General features: G+C 38.6%; 1 protein-coding gene across 9 annotated transcripts in view; it reads left to right on the top strand.

Moving 5' to 3' along the window:
- Window positions 1-21,724, top strand: part of KMT2C (lysine methyltransferase 2C) — a 186,837-nt gene that overhangs the window by 126,506 nt on the left and 38,607 nt on the right. For 5 of the 9 annotated variants that reach the window (XM_014269160.3, XM_026796590.2, XM_026796576.2 and 2 more), the window contains 9 exons: window positions 450-559; window positions 5,901-5,966; window positions 7,409-7,621; window positions 10,281-10,409; window positions 11,583-11,702; window positions 14,103-14,233; window positions 15,858-16,044; window positions 21,030-21,134; window positions 21,487-21,534. In XM_014269160.3, the coding sequence (XP_014124635.2) occupies window positions 450-559; window positions 5,901-5,966; window positions 7,409-7,621; window positions 10,281-10,409; window positions 11,583-11,702; window positions 14,103-14,233; window positions 15,858-16,044; window positions 21,030-21,134; window positions 21,487-21,534 (1,109 nt within the window). The remainder of the gene's footprint in view (window positions 1-449; window positions 560-5,900; window positions 5,967-7,408; window positions 7,622-10,280; window positions 10,410-11,582; window positions 11,703-14,102; window positions 14,234-15,857; window positions 16,045-21,029; window positions 21,135-21,486; window positions 21,535-21,724) is intronic. The other 4 variants (XM_026796585.2, XM_026796593.2, XM_026796582.2 and 1 more) reach the window with 4 other exon arrangements.

Raw genomic sequence — 21,724 nt, 5'->3', positions numbered from 1 at the left:
TCTGGTTGTACCACAGACTTAACTGTCTGACTCTGGGCAAATTAATTAATCACTCTGTACCTCTTCCCTGCTGCCCTGTAAAAATAAAACTAATTTACCTCACAAGACTATTGTTGTGAGGCTGAATCTAGATTACATTGTGTAAAGTAATTAAAATTATTGCAATGTAGGGAGAAAATTACCATACTAAAATATACTTGGGAGATTGTTTTATAGAGAGTTCCTTCCTGTGGAGGGAAATAGTTGATCTGCTGCTCCATATACAGGATGTAACACACACCACTGTAGGGGATGCTGTATATGGAAAACCTGATTCTGTGGTTTCTCCCTAAAAGAATTCAAACTGAACAACTGTTCCCTGCTTACTTGGACCATAGACTGATACTTGGGTCTCCTAAAACACCACCTATTTCCTTTAAATTGTATTTTTTCCCCCACTTAATTTCTAGATGGATGCATGCAATCTGTCAGAACTTAAACACAGAGGAGGAAGTGGAAAACATAGCTGATATGGGTTTTGACTGTACCATTTGTAGGCCATACATTCCACCAACGAACGGTAAGGAGACGATCAAAACCAATGGCAGGATTGCACCCTGCGATAAATAAATTGGTTTGGGAATGTGTTCTGTGCTCTGATGGAGGTTTGGCTTGTGGTAGAAGTAAGATTTTGGTTTTTTCATGTTTGTTTTAAGGCCTCTTGTGAAAATTTCCTAGGCTCTTTTGCATTCTCAAGTGATTTATGCCAGAGGAAACTTCTTGGGTATCCTAGGTAGAGGTATTGAAGATAGGGAGAAACTGTTAAAAGCATTTGGTAGTTGAAAGGGTCAAAGGCATCTCAGTTTGTCAAGTAGAAGGAAAAAAGCCCAGTTCTCTAAAGTTACATCTAAAGAAGAATCAGAAAATTATTTCTAAGCAGAAAAAGTTTGTGTATTTTGATGCTTTGAGGCTGTCTGAGGCAGCAGTAGCTGTAACAACAGTCTGTGTAAGCATTTTTCCCATCCTCCTTCATGTTTTCATAATGCCTTTTCCTCAGCTCTGCCAATATTCAAGACCAATGCTTCCCTCCCTTGCTGCAATCTGGAAAAGATTGGCCATGCTTCTTTAGGAGTTATCACTTCCTTATTAATTAAAATTTGTAATTCCTCCTGATGAACTTTGCACCACTCTGGACATGGACACCAGCAGCCTTGTTGGTCTGTGTCACAGTTCTGTAGCAGTGGCACTTCAGGAGCTGAGGTTACTGCACTTTTAGCACATTTACAGCATCTGGCTCCATGGGATGGTGCTGGTTAATGTTCTGTGAGTGCCTGCCAGCCTGTGCCATGATTTATAGCTTTATATTTTAGTCTTGCTGCAAGGGTGATAGCCCAGGTCTGTTTTCCCTGCGTGTCAGCTCAGGGAAGTTGCTGCTTCAGTCAGCTCCTTTAACATTGACACCTATTCCCATTTTTAGCATAAACAGATGAAAGTGTTCATATTACCCCTTCATTGAGGTATCACAAGAGAGCAGGAGGACGAAGGTATAAGAACTAAGCAAATGTTACAAGAAAAATTTATATCCATCAAGAAGTTGTCAGTAAGATTGGTTTTCTTGATCAAGATGGAAGATGTTGTGAGGCTTGAGAGATCTGCCAAGAAAAGTTCAATAGAGCATCTAATGTCCCCTAACACTGTGATGTCCTCATCACAGCAGTAAGTGTAACTTACTGACCTGACCTTGGAGGTTTATATACTCCCTGCTGGAGCACTTCCAAGGACCCCATTTTTATCACTAATAGAAACACGACTAATGCTTCTGTGTTTCTGCAAGTCACTTCATTGTAAAGATCTGCTTTCAAAAATTCAAAAGGAAAGAGGTTTTTTTAAGGGGAAAAAGCAAGAAACTTGCAGATACAACACAAGACTTTTGTGTATTTTTATAATAAGCTTTGAGTACTTAAAGCAAAAAGATCCAAGTATGAAATACTTCTTCCTTTCTCCTTGGGGCTGGCAGAGCTACCTTGTAGAGATAATTGAAGTCCATTATATGTGAGGTGGAACAGCTTCACAAGAGGTGTTTCACTTCCAGGCAGAAGCTGGCCCCTGAGTTAGTCCTTCCTGCACACCTCTGTGTAGTTGTGTTGCTTAGGTTTGGATTTCGAGGAATAGGAACCAATCCTCTGGGAGTTCCCAAGTTTTCTTTGCAGGTTTTTTTTACCTTTTTTTCTAAGACAAGTTTTTCAGCTTATTTCCTGTTTTGACTCAGTATTAAAACATCTCTAACACATGTAAATTTGCACAGTTGCATGTCTGAATATGTCCTTTGTTGCATGTTGATAGATGCATGTTCTTCTATATGAAATGTTTCAGTCTTTTATGAATTCTTTTAAAACTTCTCTTGAAAATTTCTGTAATTTTTTCTTTCAAAGTGAAAAGAATTAGTGTTTGATAAACTTAGGGAAATAAATGTTACTTAGAGTAGAAAGCATCTAAAAATGTATCATATTGTGGGATTCTTACTGGGATTGTTCTTGCCCTTTCCATTTGATGTGTCATAGGTGTGTTGCAAGTATTGTTACAGGGTTTTTAACCACTTTCTTTCTAGAAGAAACAAGAGCCCCTGACCTAATAAAGAAACAAAACATTGCAGGTGTACCCTTGGTGAAGAGTAACTGGTTCTTGTGTGTAGGTATTGAGAATGAGATTTCATTTCTCTTTCTTCAGGAAGTAGAAACTTTTTAAAATTTGTAAGAGCTCTTCCCTATCTCATCATACTTGAAATTCTTAAAAAGTCATCTTCTTCAGGAAACAGAAATAAAAGATACTGGTTTTATTCTTGAACACACATAAGTATCAAAAGCCAGAATGGTGTAAGATTTGCTCCAGTGTAGTGTACCAGAAACCTTCATTATTAGGTTATTGTGAAATAATCATCACTGATCACTATTTTATCAGGTTCCTTTTAGTACTGTCTCAAGTTATAAAAAATGTCCCCCAGCATATTGCTGTGTCCTGTAGAGAAATTTAGAAATTCTCCTGACTAGATTCTAGGCAGGTGCATTAGGTAGCAGCAGCTTTTCCCCTGTGCTGTAATTCCTGCACACTCAGGAGGGGTTTGTGTCTCTCACCCACATCAGCTCCTGAACAGTTCTTGACCATCTCCTCAGCAGTTCTGCCTTTGTGTCATTTGCCCTTGCATGTCACATGCCCCATCTGCAAATTTCATCCCTCCTCACTTACCCCATCCTGTCTCCATCCAGACCCCAGCTTCCTCCTCCTCTGGTGCTGTTTTTGTTCCTCTGCAGGATGCAGAGCTCTGCCTGGTTTTCTGTAAGAGTTAGAACTGATCTGGGTGCAGTTTCTGCAGCTGCCTGTGCAGTTTTTCCTCCGGGGGCTCCAGTGAACATGTTCATGGAGGCAGTGAGGATTTGGTATCACTTCCCCCTGTCCAGGGGTACCTGATACTGCCAGTGAGACACATTGTGGCTGGCAGTCTCTGTTGTATCATTTTCATTAAACTGATGTCAGTTTTTCTTTGTTCTGAAATTTAATTCTATGTACTTTACAAGATACAAACCCAACATAATACTGTGTGTTAAAAAATTAACTTTTCATTTTTTTTATTATTTAGCACATTTACTATGTCAGCTCTAATGTTCTTGTGTTACTGCATTTACCAGAAAAAATCCCTGTGTCATTGACACAGCTATGCAGGCATGCAATAAAGAGTCCTCTGTTAGTGCTGTATTCTACATCAGCCATTCCACTCTATCTCATTTGCTGGTTGCATTTTTTTCATAGAGTTCTTCTTTTCTATAACAGCCTTAAAAATGAACTCCCCTTTTTTTTCTCATCATTGTATTCTCTGCAATTATTTGCTTTCAGCTGAGGCAACTAAATGCTGTACAATGTTCAGCATATTTAAACCCTTTTGCAGATAAGTTTAACAATTTTGGTTAAACTTCAGCTGAATGCCTCAGAAAGCACTATTTTTCCTTTTTTTTTTTCTTTTTAGGTAGGGTTTCTCTAACAGTACTATGCTTTTCTGCTATCCATTTTATTGATTGTAATCCTTAATCTGCACCCTAATTAGCTCCTTTTCTGGAAGTCTGTTTGATACTGTCTTCAAACACTGTTTGTTCGTGCAGTTTTTGTGAGTGGTTCTCTGAAGGCCTCACCTCTGTCACTATCAGCTTGTTTATTGGAGCCTTTCAACTCTGTTCAGTCTCCAGAGCTAAAATTGTTCAGTCTGACCTGGATGAGATGATCTCTCTGTTGTTTGACTTTTAAATTAAGGATTTCAAATTTCTGTTCACAGCTGTCTTTCTGATTTTCTTGTTTACCTTAGATTCCAATTCAGTAATTGCTACTTCATTCTTAAAACCATCTTGTAAATTATAAGAAATTAAATGAACAGATGATGTCTTATTCCACTTTGAATAGTTCTTGCAGTCTGCCTCTATTCTGTTTTTTTTTAATTCAGTGTTTTGAGTATCTTCCTTTTTGCAGCTTGTCCCGTTTTTGTTTCTTTCTGGCTTTATGTCTCTTTCAAAATGTCATTTTCAATTTATTTTCTTCCTTGTCTTTCTCTGCACCGTTGAGTTCAGTTTTCAGTAGCTCTCATAGGCTTCTTTTGTTTACTAATTGCATGAAAATACTGGTTTTCTGTAGGTTATACCCTCTGCATTAGTTGCACATTGCATAAAATTCTCAAAGCACTGTAGTTTTTGAAGGCAGACTTGCATTTTCTTTATATTTGTTTATATGCTAGAAAGCATCCAGTATGTTTCATACTCATTTTAAGTGTTACTTGGAAGCTCTTGTGCTTTTCCTCATCTTGTCCTGGCTCCCATGGTGTGTTGTGAGGTGGGAACAGCAGCACACTGCCATGGTTGATGTGACACAGAGCCCCCACAGTTCTCTGCCTCAGGGGTCTCAGCTTGTGTGACAGGCACAAAGGAAATACTCCAGATGTTATCTTGAGTCCTAAATTCAGCATGAGTAAGATTTCTAGGCCAAGGAAAAAAGTGTGGATAAACTTGTCTCTGTGGTAATGCTGACTGTGCCTGACTAACAGGTTTTCTGATTCTAGTTCAGTGTTTGCAAGATAGGAGCTCCTAATTTTCCCTTTACTGCTCGCTCTGTGTAATCTCTGTGAAGTCACTACTAATATTTAGTGTACACATCATAGGTGAGTGAAGCCTGGTTGCAGTTATGAGTTAAGGCAAAAGGAAAGAGCATTTCTGCCCACTGCAGAAGTAGCCTTGTGTTGCAGGACATTTGGATTATTGTTTTATCAGTCACACCTTTCCACTGCTGCCCTGTAGCACACAAGGTGTAGTTTTTGAGTTTCTGCTTTCCATTTTCAGTACTCTTACCTGGAATAAGAATTACCCTATCTAACTTCCAACAGGTTCTGTTATCTGTTCTCAATACCTCAGCCTTGTCCAAGTGCTGTGTAAGAGCACAGCACAGACACAGTGAGAGTCTTGTGTGCAAAGCCCCTCCTTGGGGAAATGCTGATCAATACTCACTTCACAAAACCCTCACATTTTTAATGATTAGGGCAGCAAAACCTGAACATCATGACTAGTGTACAGGTTGCTTTCCAACCCAAAAGACCCACTGTATTCATTTGCCCTTGGTCCAGTAGAAAGAGATAATTTCGCATTGATTTCAGTACTATTCCAATGCCATTCTTGGCTTTAGGAAATTGGAGAACTTTAGTTTCTATCAGGCTTCTTTTGTAGTCACATCTGTGATACTGAAAAGCACTTTATTTTATAGGTGCAAGTAAATGATTGCCAACAGTATAAATTAGGGAGTTTAATGGAACTGCTTCAAGGAAAATTGATAGTTTCAATTTAAATCAAGTCACCATTTTTAAAAGTTGAAATTATTTTCCTTATATTTTTCAGTGCCTTCTTTGGACTGTTGTGATTCATCAGTTGGAGCTCAGATTATTTCAAAATCAAAAGAACTAGGTAAAGAATGGAAATGCTTAATATCTGATCATTTAGAATATTCTAAGGGTATATTTTTACATGAGACAAAAGTTCCTTTTCCTGTGGTTTTGTAACACACAGCATTAACTATCCTTCAGTTACCACAGCATGCTTTCCATTTTTTTTCCTCATTCTCTCTTCTTTCTTTTCTCTTGCCTGCCTTACCTGCACTGTAATAATTACTTTAAATTATGCTTTGATCCTACAGTCTTAGCTGCTTGCCTTAATATCAGTGGTGATAACACAGTGTGGCTGAGTCAAATGTACACAAATGTTTACAAGCTTGAGATGTTAGGAGGATGCAGCTTTTCTGTATTTGTCTGGTTTGTGCTAGGAATCTATAATCCTGACAAGCCTACTCCCAAGTCAGTCTTTACCCAGCAGCTTCCATCATGTTAGGACAGCTTCCATCACATCAGAGTTTTTTGGTTTTTTTTTACTATTTGACGCCTCAGAGAAGGTTCTCCCCTCAAATATTCAATCAGAAAAAGAGTGTGAGATGTTTTTGAAACACACACCTTTCAAGTTCAGTGTAAGAAGGCAGTCAAGTGGGAAGAATTTGTTCAGAACCAGCTGTATTGTCAGATGTTACATGAGGAAATGTTTTTGGTTAAATGGAACAAATGTTATTATATTTGTCTGTTTTCAAAAGTTGTGTTACCAAATTATGATGTAATTGGCTCCAGAGAGCTGAAGCATCATTGCAGCCTCTTCATTATTTGGCAATTCCCTGAAAGTTCCCAAGCTTCCATTTGCAGGGCCTCAGCACAGGGGGCAGGGCCTTTCTGCATGGTGAATTAAAGAATATTAGAGCTTATCAGTGGACTCAGTTGTCATTTAACAGCTTGAGGAAGAAACAGTCTTGCAGGTCTTGGTTCTACCCACAATTTCATTTTTGATCTTGAGCAGCTCACTTGATACAACTTTGGTTTTTTGTCTGCCTATGAAATAGGGCTGATAACTTCTCTGAGTTACCAGGAGTTCTTGGAGACTTAAGGTTATGAATAAGATGAAGGTAAAGTGCTGAGAACTGGATGGGGGCCTTGGCTGACAATCAACACAAGGACCCAAAGTATGACTTGCACAGTTTTCTGTGGGTGCCAGTAATACAGAAATACCTTGCAAGGCACCAATTTCCATAATCAAATTGTTCTTTCTAATGAGTACTTGATATAAGTTGTTTCATAGCAATGTAATGGATTGTTGCTGGATTTGACATCAGACTCTAAATCATAAAGCTGTAATTGTAATGTGTAAGACAGTGTCTGATATCTCTGGTTTATTTATTCCAATTTCTTCATTCACGGGTCAGCTCCATACTTGTGGATTATTAACTCTTGTAAGTGCTATTCCTAAAAAATCAAAGACTTGTAAATTAAAAGAGTTTTATATTGCTGTTATGATTCATTCAACTTTTATAGACCCACCGAAGACATACACCCAGGATGGAGTCTGCTTGACAGAATCCGGCATGTCTCAGTTACAGAGCCTCACTGTTACAGTACCGAGAAGAAAACGGACGAAACCAAAGCTTAAACTGAAGATTATAAATCAGAACAGTGTGGCTGTGCTTCAGACACCCCCAGATGCCCAGTCAGAGCACTCAAGAGATGGGGAGATGGATGACAGTAGAGGTAGCAGTCTACTTTTGGCATGTCTTGTAGCTTGGAGTGTTGCAGTACCTGTGTGTATTGCAAATATCCCTGGGAGTTTTTATTACACTGATACTCCTGTGTTCTGTACAGAATGTTTTATGGAAATTTCTTGAACAGTAGTCACAGCTCATTGTTGTCCATTTCAGGAATTTTCCTTGTTGTTCTGTTTATGGGTCATCCATCCTGTAGGAAACTCACCTTTCTAGGGCTGCCAGCACTGGAAATAGGAGATGATTTTTTTGTCTAATCTTTGGCTTGCCTGTGGAAAACATTGCACACTCACAGAGTACAGGTGTACTCAAATTCACTGCAAACTGTTTGAAAGTATTGGCTCAGCAAAGCAACATCTGTATCACTGAGAGGCTGGTACTAGAATCAAGTGGGAAAGTGGATTAGTTCTTTGCTGAGAGTATTTCTCGTTTCTGAAAGAAGTAAGGTAGGAGTCAGTGGTCTGGGCTAACACTGTCACGGTGCAGCACCATTGTCCTTGCCATGGTCTGCCTGTTCATGCTGAGGAGGGTGATGGCACAGCAGGGGTTAACCCATGGCCTGAGACAAAGGCTCCTTCCAGTGGCAGCTGAGAAAGTCACTGCCTTGTCATGTAGGTGTCTCTGGAGAGGAACTGAGGCACACAGGCACCCCACCTCCCCACAATTCTGTACTGCAACACTGCCTGGTTAATCAGGTTAAATGTCATAAGAAGCTGGGTACTTCAGCCACCAGTGAAGTTTCAGTGTTAGCTTGTTGATAGAAGTGTTCCTGTTCTTTGATGAGTGCATTCTTACCCTCTGTTGTTGACTAGAACTATTCTTTACTAAAAATAGCTTCCTTTTATTTCTTTATAACCTTTTAAACAGTTTGTTTTTCTTTCATGTCTTTCAGTATTCACAGGGTTTGGTACATCATCCTAGCATTACATGGACTCTGAAATTTCATCTCATATTTTCATATTCTCCATCAGCTGGGTTTTTGACAGCAAAAAATGCTTTTGAATTTGGAGGCAGCTAGTCACTTCCCTTGTTCTCCTTCAGTGGTTAATAATCTTTACTTTTAAAAATGTGTGCCTGTTTTCTACATGACTTTTCTGACTTCTTTATCTGCTTGTTGGCATCTATAAGTGGTAGGTCTTCACAGGTAGATAACAGGATATATAGATGTGATAGCAGGGTATGAAAGGGAGAGCCAGAGCATGCACAACTTCAATTTCAGTTCTGATCACCTTTTGTTGCCTTTTTGAGAGATAAAGCACATTCATATGTGTGATGGGAACAGCACAGTGAGTACATGGAGATAGGTTGGATTTCCTTGAAGCTCTGGGTGTGTAGGGCTCTACTCTGGAGAGAGGATCAGTGTCTATCTCCAAACATGTGGAATTTTTGTATGAGCATCAGCATGAATATAGCATGGCTTTGGTTGGAGTAACACAGTGTGGTAATACCAGGGAAAAAGGAGAAGACCCTTACTTTGAGTCTTGATGTTCAGATGGAAAAAAGAGGCTTTATCTGAGAAAAGTGAGCTCATGGAATTTTGTTACGCTCTTGTCTGTAGGCTTGCATCAGGTTCAGATTTCACTGGGTCTTCTACATTTTAGAGTCCACTTGAAAGTTGAGCTTGCTTTGGGAGCTTCAGCCTGGTGGCCTTTGCCAGGCACTGGCTTTGTTGGTGGAGCTCAGTGAGGTCTTTATCAGTGGGAGAGTCTGGGCCATGACCTGGCCTGTGCAAGAGTGAGGGTTGCAGTTCTGCTACAGCAAAAGTGGTGTTGAAGAGTCCAGCTCTGTTGTAACAGTATTTCTCCCTCCTACAACTGCATGGGGTTTTACTCCATCTAGAATTGTACACCTATATCCAAAGCAGAACATGAGAATTCCAGTATCTTTTCAGGAGTGAGAGCATATTTAACATTTCAGAAGGTTTATGATAAAATGAAGATGCAAGGTCTTTTTGGGGATATCAAGAAGAATTCGTTCCCTCTCTCTTCAACACCAAAGGCTTTTTAATGTCAACATACTTTACATCTGTTTCTCTCCTGCTTTCCCACAGAATATAAACTTTAACTTTGAATTATAGTCTTCATCTTCAAGGCTGAGTAATTCCTTTGGGCTGAATTTTGTATTATATAAATCAAATTCCTCTTCATGGATCAGTCTGCTTTCAGTCAGTCACAGCTTCAAGTCATGAGCCCACTACACTAGAAGTCATTACATTTTGCTTTCCAAGTGCAGGCTGCAGTTTTTGAGTGTCTTCTCAATTAAAAAAAAGCCCTGTCAAAGAAAACTGAGGAGGACAGTGAAGAAAAGGAAATTTATCTTTGTAAAACGGGGTCCTTGATGGAACAGCTAGAGATTGCTCAGATACTTAGCACAAGCTTCCAAAGGAGGTACCAAAACTTTCTCTGATTTATAAATATTAATTACAGCATTTATTTCCTGATTTTGTCTGAACATCATCTCATAGGAAATGTGTGTATAGTTAGTATGAGTTTCCCAAAAATGTCCAGGGCTTATGATTATCTGTCACCTTTTTGAAAAATCTGTCATTCTCAGCCAGTTTCTCATAAAACAGTCAGATGTGGAAATTTTGGAAAAAATCATTTTGTTTGGCTTTTCCAGTTAAAGTTACCATTGCCTCTCTTCTGCAGAAGGTGACCTTATGGATTGTGATGGAAAATCAGATTCCAGCCCAGAACGGGAAGCTGTGGATGATGATACCAAAGTGGCTGAAGGAGCTGATGGGATTAAAAAAAGGAAGCGAAAACCATACAGACCTGGTAGGATAAAGTAACTTAGATCATTGTGTGTCCATTGCTCATTTCTTTCTGTAGAATTACAAAATAAAAAAAAAAATAGAAAACACCATGCAATTCTGAAGTATTCTATTGCTTATTGTTGACTGTAGATTTTCCCCCTGTTCTGTTTAAAGTTTCCTTTTTTCTTCTTTGTCAAAACACTTTTCCAAAGGTTGCTGGTCAACAGTGCACTTGTTTTTAGGGTGCTTCTCAGTTACTTGTAGTAGTTCAGATCTGTGCCTTATTGATTCTTAACTTGATAGGAAATTGTGCTGTGTTTCTATAATTGTTGAAGGAGAGTTTTTATAAGTGTGTATATATATATGGCAATATCTGAACTTCAGACAACTTTTTGCAGTTATTTTGTATTCTCAGATTACTTCTGACAGGTGAATTTTAATGAATTCAGTTACTGGATGAATTCATTTATTTTAATTTCTTTGTGCAGTTGACTCTTAATTATCCTGACTGAATTAATTAACTGTATGTCTTGGGTGCACAAACAGTTGAGCTGTATACATGTAGAATACATCCATTAGTTGTCCATTAGTTTTCTGCAGCCAACAATTCCCCTGAAAAATGAAACAGATCTGTATCTGATACATTTAGATCGATACACACCAACTGCAAAGATAGGAACTCTGCAGTCAGTCTCTAGTGAAGGATTCAGGAGTTTCAGGCCACTATGAGGTTGATTAATTATCTTTTTATTTGGGATATGTCCTTCTCTGGTAGCATCATTTGGAGTGGTGGGCTCTCTAGAGCTATTTGCAGAGGATTTTTTGTGATCCTTTGAGGTTCTTTAATAGCTTTCATTTGGTAGATTGACAGCTAATTCCAGCAGCTCATCAGTTTGCCCCAAGAGAGGGGAAAGCCAACATCTGAAAAGTTGCCAGGTTTGGTGATTTGAGCTTCTTGTGGATGTTCTACAGTCCTGAAATTCTGATCATTTTTCATTACATGTGTACCCACTTCGACATAAAAATTCATAAATGTCTCATAAAATTTGAAATGAAAACTCATCAAGTATCTCAGATTCATTCTTAGACGTCTAGATGCAGCAGTCTCCTTGACCTGCAGAGTAATCCTGGCTCTCATTTGTGCTATGAAACACAGTTTTTATTCCATACATTGAATTTTTACTTCCTTGTTCAGGTATTGGTGGATTTATGGTACGTCAGAGAAGTCGTACGGGGCAGGGGAAGACAAAAAGATCTCTCTCCAGGAAAGATTCTTCTGGATCTGTTTCTGAACAGTTGCCTGGCAGAGATGAAGGTAAGTGCAGGAATTTGGTGTTAAATGTTTGTTCATGCTTTATGCAGTAAAAGCAATACAGCTCATGAACAGCTCATGTATGTTTGTCATGATGGCTTTATGAATTCAACTGAAAATAACCATTTCTGCATAGCAGAATTTCAACAGAGCCCATTATGTACAAAGAAACTGAAACAATGAATTGCAGGCTGTTGTAGGAGATAAATAATGAGAATTATTATTATTATTACTATTATTACTGTGTTAGATTTAGAGCAATCCTCTTTCTCCAGATGTAGCCCTGGTCCAGGGGTGTCTTCTGGACCATCAGTTTTAATACTCAGCAGTGTTTCATATTCCAAGAGTGTCTCTAATCAATTTTTATAAATCTGTTCATGCTCTGGGAAATCCTTTATTAGAGAGTTTAGTGATATGTTATTGTTGTATGAAGAAATAATTCCTTTTTATTTTAAGCCAGATACCTGAGAGTTTCATAAGCTGTCTTCATGTTTAATGTTATGAAAGATTATTTTAAAAAATCATTCATTCTAGAAATATTTTCTAGATGTGTATCATATTTCCCCATCAGTGTTGCCTTTTCCAGGGCTGAAGAATCCTTGACTTTGTTGGGTGCCTTTTCCCATGGCAGAGCCATTTTCATGCCTCTGACACTGCTGTTCTCAGTAGATTGGGCACCTAACAAGAAGTCAGATTTTATTCCTGGGCCTTTTTCTCTTTCTTGCTGTGTGTGATTAGACTAAATTATTCCATCCATCTGAAGTTGCTCACACTAATCTAGAGGGTGTTGAGGTATCATTCAGGGGAGATGTGGAATATGTTTAGTTCAGAGCCTGTTCCCTGGTAAGTCAGGTAGAAGGAGGCAGCTGCTTCTGAAGGATGGCTGATACCACTCCAGTTAAAGACCCTGGCCTGAGATTTCTCCTGTCACTCCTTTCTGTTTAGATATTGGTTTTTTACCCTTTATAGAGCCAGATCAGTCTCTTGCTGTAGATTGTACAACATGGTGGGGACTGGATCTTTGCTACAGCATCGAGACAGTGTTATTAAAATCTAACATTCAAGCGTTGTCTGTGCTCGTATTTGTAAAACTACTTCATAAAGCCAATAAACATTTCTTTTATCAGTGCGGCCAGATATTCTGATTAAGTTCCCAATCTTGGTATAGTGTTTGCATTCTCTTCAATATTAGTGTTACAGCTGTGTTTCTGCTTTGTAAATAATATTTCAGTGTAGCATATTGCCTTATTTCAGGTTGTGCTGAAAATCTTGTGTTAGATATTTTTATTTGTCTGCTCCTTTAAGTAAAACTTTTTGTTAAAATTGGCTAAAAAGCTAATTCCCCATTCTGGGTAACACTACAATGCATGTTGTTAAAAAGGACTATTCTTAAACAAGTATTCTTCAGTTGAAAGTTGGAGTTTCTTTTTGTGCTCAGGCACAATTGCTAGTTGAGAAAAATAAAAATCAGCTTGCCAGGAGCCTGCTCTTCAGTGGCCAGTTCTCATCAGCTTTACCAGGATTTTTTGCACCCTTGTCACATCCACTCCTTTTCTCTGTAAAGCCTCCCTCTCAGTGCAGAGGTCAGTGCTGGTGAACCTCATTCCACTCATGGTCCTCTGGATATCCTGCAGGAGATCACTGCACTACAAAGCAGAGCTGATTTTATTATCATGATAATTCAGTTTCTTAAATAACTTGCCAGAGTCCTTAACTTCATGTAATTTGCTTTGGCAAGACAGAAGTAGCAGGACTTAAAAAGTTCTACATTACCTGCAGTGTTTTTCTTGCTCTGTTGTAATAAAATACTGAATGATTGATGAGCACTGTGTGCTTTTGTGTTTATTAGAAAAAGCAGTGCCACTTTGAAATATGACAGCTGAATAAATGTGTAATTTTTCTTGAAGGGCTTCTTTATAGATTTCTTTTTCTAGGGTGTTCATTATTGATATGATAGTTCTTTCTCAGATTTAAAAAAAATACGTTTTTTGCTTCTAATTTGAGGAAAAAATAGTGTATGAAATGAAAGGTGGTTAATGTGTAACTCAGCATTGATGACACTGGAGATACTTCTTGAGTGGAATTGTCGTTTTAAATACCTGGTTGAATGGCACCTCTAATTTCTGTCAAATTGGCAAATTCTTAGCTTGCCTGCAGAAGTTAAAGGTCTGTGTGTCCCTGGGAGGTACAGCAGTGTTGTGGCTGGTGTCACATCTGGCATTTCCTGCTGCCAGAGCCTGGGTGCTCAGGGCAGTTCACAGCTGGATAAAATCCCTTTTGGAATGCATCTGGAGGGATGTGCAGTAACCCACACACCCAGAGGTGGCCAGATGTGCTGCCACTGTACCTGTGGAGCCAAATACTGAGTGCTTTATTTACTTGTGCCCTGGTGTTCCTTTGTAGGTTGGACAGAGCAGCTGCCAGACACTCCAGTTGAGGAGTCTACCCCAGCTTCTGAAAGCACTGAGAAAATCAAAAAGCGTTACAGGAAAAAGAAAAATAAACTCGAAGAAACCTTTCCTGCCTACCTGCAGGTAAAGCTGGTGGTCTGCTCCTTGTGTTGTAAATCTGTTTAAAAGCCTACTCTTCATGTGTTGTTTCATAGTTCATTTAAACCAATAATGTTTTTTTTTCTGATTCCAAAATTAGGATTTAAATGAAATGGGTTTTCTGTAAAGAACATTCATAAGCTTGTACAGGAAACTGTGTATTATGTTGAATCTCCAGGATTCTGGGGAATCCTTCTCAATGTATTTGGATCTCTCCCTGTTCTGAGAGATCAGATAGTTTGGAAAAATTATTCTTTTGCTCTCTGAACTGCCACATGGTATTTCCACATTCAGCCCTGTAGAATGTCTTAGCCTGATCAGGCCACTTCCTCAGCTTCTCACTTTACTTTTTGAGGATTATAGAACATGATTTGATAAGGGAAACTTATTTCCTACAGTTTTATGGATTTATATGCCCTGCATCTCCCTACCACAATAATGTCTGCTCTTCCCTCCCTTTGATTTCATGATGTCCCTGGCAGGTAAGAGGCAGCAGTTGGGGATAATAATCAGGATATTACAAACTGGCTGGTTTATATATATATATATATATATATATATATATATATATATATAAATATATAAATATATAAAATATAATATAAAACTTGGCTTATTCTTCTTCTCAGCCAGTTTCTTCATGGTGAAGGAAACTTTCCAAATTTCAGCTCTCATTGTCTTGTAGATGTTCACCAAACTTCATGGCATTAACTGTATTGGGATTGAAAGCAGAGAATTAACAGAGAGGCAGAACATTTTCTCTTTTAAAAATAATATTTCTTAAGTGGGGAAATGACTTGGAAAATAAATACTTTAACAACGTTTCCTTTGGACTAATAAGGATATATATTTTTAATGCTTGTTTTACTCCTGTAAAACATAGAATATTTCTTAGATTCTTCATTAGTATTACAGTAATTGCTGCTGAAAAAAAAATCTATATTTAGATTTATTTTGAGAACTGTATCCTAAATCAAGATTTTAAAGACAACATTGGAACATGTCCCAACATGTTATATAATGAATACAGGTTGGGAAATTACTGAGTATTCAGGCTTAGGTGAGTGATAGCTGTTACATAATATTTTAAAAGCCACTTTTATAATGTAAGTTAAACATCTTCAAGTGTTTTGTTATTGCAGTTATACATGAGGATGATTTTGTGAAATGCAGTGTGTGGTGATTCTCAAAATAGAACCAAGGTTCTACATCAAGTTGCCCAGTAATGTGCCCCTTCTTCAGCTCTCCTGTTTGTTGAAGGAGAAATATTTTAAATAATAAACAAATTTTGATAGGTAATAGCACTATATTGATACACTGTCTGTGCTACATATGTGTAAGAAAGCTAATGTTTTTCTGTATAATTTTAAGGCCTTAATTTAATCCTAAAACTTTGGTAATGTAGCTTCCTCAGGTAAGTTGTAGCTACTGTAGCACTCCTCATATCTCCTGCAATAGATATTGCCCTACTGAAATGTTTGTGAGACTGAGACTGTGCTTTTATATTCTTACTAATCCTTGGCTTTTAATTTTAACTGTGTCATTTACTGAGATTTTTTCAGTCAATACAGTGTTCTTCCTACATTAAATCATTTTGTCTTCTTTGCAGGAAGCTTTTTTTGGGAAAGACTTACTGGATACCAGTAGACAGAACAAGATGAGCCTGGATAATTTACCTGAAGAGTCGCTTCCACTTTCATGTAAAACAAACTTGGCCACCAATTTCCTGGATCCTTCATCTGACCCTCTTCTTAGCTCCACCTCCACTCCAGCTCAGGCAAAACTGGGACCTCAAGGTATGCAAACCTGAACTTAGTGATTATTCAGTAGTTTGATTTTATTCTGATGACTGGGGCATTTCCACTCAATTTTCTTCTTTCCTCCCATGGTTTTCTGCTGTATTTCTCAGCATTCTATATATGAACTGTCCTTGTGAGGTTAACTAACACTGATATTTAGTGATATTCTTCTCAAGGGCTCCAGCTGTTTCAGAGAGAGCAGTGGATGACACAACAATTGGCACTTAAAGCAAATCTGCAACATCTTGACTGTAATATCCATGGCTATAAAATCCATGAAAATTGGCTCTGTGTAGGAAAAAGCATACAGTTCATTATAGAAGAAAACATAGACACTCTCATTAAAAGATATTTTTAGTAGTTTGGTGAATACTAGTTGGATGAATATCATCCATCTTTACTGTTTTAGATTATTTTAGGTTGCCAGTCTTCTTGGAATTTTTGTTTCACCATGTCCTTTCTGAACATGAGTGCCCTTTCCAGGTACAGTTTGTAGCCCCTAGGCAATCTTTTGCTTCTGCTATTGCAGAACCTTACTGAAGGTTCTGCTGAGAGTTTTGCAAATAGCCAGAGGGTTGTAAAGTGCTGCTGAAAGAGCAGCCTCACACAAAAGAGCAATTAAAACCTTGCTGTCTACTTCAAATTATTTTTTCTCTGTCTTGTGGTAAGTATATGCTGTTAGCTGGAGATGTCTTTATTTTAAGAAACTGCTACTATTTCTTTTGTACATGAATTAATTTATGGCTTGTGTTTCAGCTGATCCCCAATGGTTTTCCATCTATAGCTGTTTGCACACACTGTCACAGTTCCCACTGTCCAGAGAGTCATTTGAAGAAAGGTCACCTATTTGGGATTGTTACTTAGTGAAAATCTGCTAAATGAAAAGCAAAAGGCTGTATTATAATTAAACATTGATTGTTCTATGGTTGAAGTTGTGAGTAATGGAGAATGCAAAAAAGTGACTTCCCTTAAGGTGAAGCTGCTGGAAATGAAGTGTTGCAAAGTCTGTATTTCCTTAGTTCCAGCACTACAAGAAGATAAGCTCGCTATGACTTTTTTCCACCCTGGCTTTCTTTTGAAGCCAGAGAAATTCAACTTCAGAGGTCTTTCCTGGCCCTATCCAGCTGCAAGCTTGAAGTCACTAATGTGTTCATGTCTTAGGGTAGTACAGGGCTTTAGAAATTCATGAAGTTGATGTTAATTTAATGGTCTGTTTTTCCAAAGTCTGAAAGTTTTCATAAAAAAGCAGAGTTGTCGAACTTTGTAGTTTCATCTTCTTTTTATTAAAAAATAAATAATAAAAAGGTGGCTATTAATAAATAAATCACCAGCAATGGCTTTAGTGGATATCCTACTGTCCTTGCCCTTTGACATGTGAGACACTCAAAGTCTTTCTGGCCATAGGAATGTTCTCAGCTCAATTGTCTTTCTCAGTTCTCTTGCAGCTGTGCAGATTTCCAGCCAGAATTGTGTCCAGCTGGAGCTGTTGGTGTAGGTGGGGCACCAGTGGGTGAAGTCCCCTGCCGGTATTGATCAGTTCCAGTGCAGTTGGGAATTCTGTGCCTGTGACTTTCTGGGCCACAGTGATTTCCACAACAGCATCCTCCTGTGTGAGAGGTTCACTGGCTAATTGCTGAGCTCCCTTCTGGCTGGAGCTGCAGAGGAGCTGCAGATGAGAGCAGTGTCCCAGGGCTGTGGTGTTTTCATCATTTCCATACAGACCTGGCTGTGAGCTGTTTGTTCCCTGCACTGGGGGGCTGCAGGTCTGTGTTGTTACCAGCTGTGATGTTTTCCTACACTGCCACTTCCCTCAGGATTGCTGACTCCTGTGAGATTCCTTCCTTAATTGCACAGGTCTTTTCCACAAGGAAAATGTTCTTCTCTTGGAAACTGCACTTGTATAATCCCAGGATGAAGGGTTGGATATGTTTGTTCATCTTTCACAGAGCTCTTAAGCATCTAAAGCAGTGACCCTGCTCTGCTTTCCAGCAGGTGCCCAGCTGGATGTTGAGGCTGTGATGTTCAGGCTGCCCCTGAGCTGACAGTGCATTTCAGGGACATGTTCTGGCATTTATTTGTTCTCACACCATAGTTAAGGGTAGCTGGACCTTTCTCTAGCCAGGATTGCAGTGGTGATGGGAATTGGCAGAGCTGGACAGAAGAGGGATTTGGGAATCCTTTGTTTTTACTGTTAATTTCTAGTGGGCTTTAGGCTCCCAGCCCTGCATTTTGTCTGAGAGGTTGCTGGTTTTATTTTCAGTTAGAAACTCACTTTTCCTATGTTTTTATAACATGTGGCACTCTGTGCACTCTGTTCTGCATGGTACCAACCCTTAAATCACTTCCCAGTGCTGAAACAGAGTGCAAAGGTTTGCTCACAGGTTCATGGGGGAAGTTGGAGGTGTTGCTTTAGATCTGTTGCATTCTGAGGACTGTCTGCCTCTCTCTTGAGTTGCCTGACCTGTGTGTCCCTGATGAAAAGGAAGCCACTTGGTGAGGTATGTGCTGTGAAGGCTCTGGTATTGTGACCTTTCCTTTAGTTTGAAATAGCTTAAATTCAGTGTATTTTTTCTGGAAGTACTGAAAAAGTCATCTGTTCAAGTGAGGCCTCCAGAGAATGCTAGAGAAATTGTTCCTAGACAAAAGGAGAGGAGTTGTCTGAGTCTCTGTAACTGATTCAGGTGCTGCTGGGACATTTTATGACTACAAATGTTACTGTGTGATTAAACATCTTGGGATGGCTGCAGCCTTGGGAGAGGCATCTTTATGATTTTAGAACTTCATAAATAATAAATAGCTGCATTTGAGGGATCAGGCTCACAAGAAAGCATTAGAACTGTACTCTCTTAGAGATCCAGCATTACAAGCAAATTATTTTCCTTTTTGCTTTGTCTTGGCTTTCATCTCCATTCTGAAAAGAGTCAAATTAATGAGCACTATTGAGCTGTTTGTTTGGCAGCAGATGTCAACCAGCTATTGATTGTGATCTGAAGCAGCTGACTCAAGTGATTTCGTTGTTTCCAAGATAATATTTAACACACATGAAATTAAAACAAGGAAAAAATAAAAGAAAAAAAAGTAAAAACATGCTTTAGATTAGATGTCTTGTGTGAGTTTCATAGATTATAGACTATCCCTCTGCTGTCACCAACACTCAACTCTTTTTATAGACTTAACAAACTCCATTTTGAAAGCAGGATGATTTTTCCAGCTTATCTTATATGAAGGCCACTGTGGAATCTAATTTCCTTCATTCCTTGTGGAATCCTAATTTTCCTTCAGTTAGAGACCCTGAAATTTGAAGCCTGGATTTATTTATGGCTAATTTGTAGGTACAGGTGGTAAATTTGGAATCTTTGAATGTTAGATCTTTTCACCTGAGCTCCTCCCAGCTGCTTACACAATATATTTATATTCACACTAGAAGCTGAATGGAATTGTCAGAAGGAAAACAATTATCTGAAAAAACGCAAACAAACTAAAAAACCCAAAAAAAGGAACCCACCAAACACCAACGACTAGGTTCATTTGAGAGATTTCGATTTAACAATATTTTTTATCAGGTACACAAATAACTATGCCTGCAAACTGGTGTGGTTTTGAAGCACTGGTAGATGGTTTTGCTGGTATCAGTAGCAGCTGTATTTGTTTTTTACATTTAAATGGACTGGTCTGCACTGTCTTATTAATCCACCTTGTTGAGTGGCAGATATAAAACCTGATTTAATTAGGGTGGTTTCATCTTGTCTGCATTGCAAAGGGTAATAAGTGAAGAATGAAAGTAGTAAAGTGAGGAAATACAATTTTCATTTTGACTTGATAATGGAAGAAGGGAAAAGGGTTGTCTCTGAAAATCAGCAGAAGGCACTTGTAATTCATTGTTAAACTTAGCAGCTTGGAAAGCAAGCTCATGATAGAAGTAAATCCTTGGCACCAGGCTCTGAATTAAGCTGTATTTTTTCCTGGGGTAGTTGGATTGTAACAATGGGAAATACATCTGTATTTGTCTGAAATGTGTGTGTTCTTTGGCTTTCTGGTCCCTCTTCACCTGGCCATATATTTGTTTTCCACATTATATATTTTATGATTTGTATTAATCCTTTTTTTTCTGTTAAATTTATATTTGCCATCTCATCATGTTTTATTGCTCTGGCAGTGATTGTTCATGTAGTCATGACAGTCTGCAGTTTTACTGAAAAATATTTTCCTCAACTTTTATTTGTTTGTCAAACATTTTTTGCAAATGTTGCACATCTGTAATAGTCCGAAGCAACTAGTTAATAAAACCAGATGGGCCATTTGGAGTAATTCCTCTCTTGTGAATTGGAGGTGAAGAAGATAATAGTATCCAGAATTTATTATTTAATATTAAAAGTTTATTGCTAGACCAGGCCAGTTTTTTCCTAGATGGCAAACAAATATGACATTTCTGTCTCTGGGTGTTACCATTCCATCAGGTTTTCTTCTGATCTTAAAAGTATCATCTTCAATTTCTATTTATTTATTCTTGCTTCTTGCTCTAGATTTCACTTCCCTATCAGGGTGTGGTAACCAGTCGTTTCTGTATTAAGAAAGAGTGGTGGTAAAAGAAATAACTGATTGCCTTTAAAAAAACCCCACTCCTTGTAGATTTACTGTGAGCTGTCCTATATAAAACCCATTTGTTGACTTAAACATTCATGGGCCTTTGTATCTCAGAGGTTGCAAGTTCAGAGTAGATTTTGGGGTTATTTTCCCCCTGGAATCATCCAGTCTTTGTTTCACATGATGTGATCACTTCTAAAAAGACTAAACAATGTAAGCACGTGCAGGTGGCTCAGTCCTGGCAGGCAGAGGCTGCTGCCCAGCACAGTCTGACCCCAGGGACCTGTGCAGTTGGAGACCATAGGAGACCCTTAGAGCCCATCTGTGTTTGGGGCTGCAGCTCCAGAACATCACCAGAGATGCAGAAATGTTGATTTTGTTCTTTGCATCTTCTACAGGCAGCACCGACGATCCTTTAGCTGATCTTTCTGAGGTCTTAAACACTGATGATGATATTCTTGGAATACTTTCTGATGATTTGGTAAAGTCTGGAGATCATTCAGGTATGTATGTCCATGGGGTCTCTCCCTATTGTTTCCCATTTTTTCCTCTGTATTATAGATGTATTTGTTGTACTGTATCTGTAGGTTCTGCTCTAGGTCATTTCAGATAAAATTTTCATATCTTAAGAATACCTTGGTTTGGAATGATTTTGGTTTATTCTACCAAAAAAATGCCCAAACTTGTCAACATTTTGTTTTTACTTGGCTCTTTGCTTTGCTGCTTAAGAGAGGATAAAATGTAGCTGCCGTTGTCTCTCATACCTGCGTAGCTTTTTTCAGCATGCAGCTTTTTCTTTACTTTTTTTTGTTTTCGTGTTGTAATCATCCATTTTATCTGGTTTGGGTCCTGTAGGTCTTGATTTATGCACTTTCCAGGTTGAGAACTCACCCTCCCCATTTGGTAAGAATCTAAACAATGGATGATCCATGGTTAGCAGTAGCCCTCTTTTCCTAGTGGTTTTAGCTGAAAGAAGTGCATGTGTAGAAATTGCTTCTCCTTTACTGTGTCACTAATTCATGTTTCATTTTCCACTCTGTGGTGTTTGAGTCTAACACAACCTCTGAACTCTGCACTCTGCTTTTTAAGAGTC

The sequence above is a fragment of the Zonotrichia albicollis genome, chromosome 1, assembly GCF_047830755.1.
Source record: "Zonotrichia albicollis isolate bZonAlb1 chromosome 1, bZonAlb1.hap1, whole genome shotgun sequence".
In the NCBI taxonomy this organism is placed as follows: Eukaryota; Metazoa; Chordata; class Aves; order Passeriformes; family Passerellidae; genus Zonotrichia; species Zonotrichia albicollis.
The sequence above is the reverse complement of the archived record's forward strand: the minus strand, read 5'-3'. Positions and strand labels throughout refer to the sequence as shown.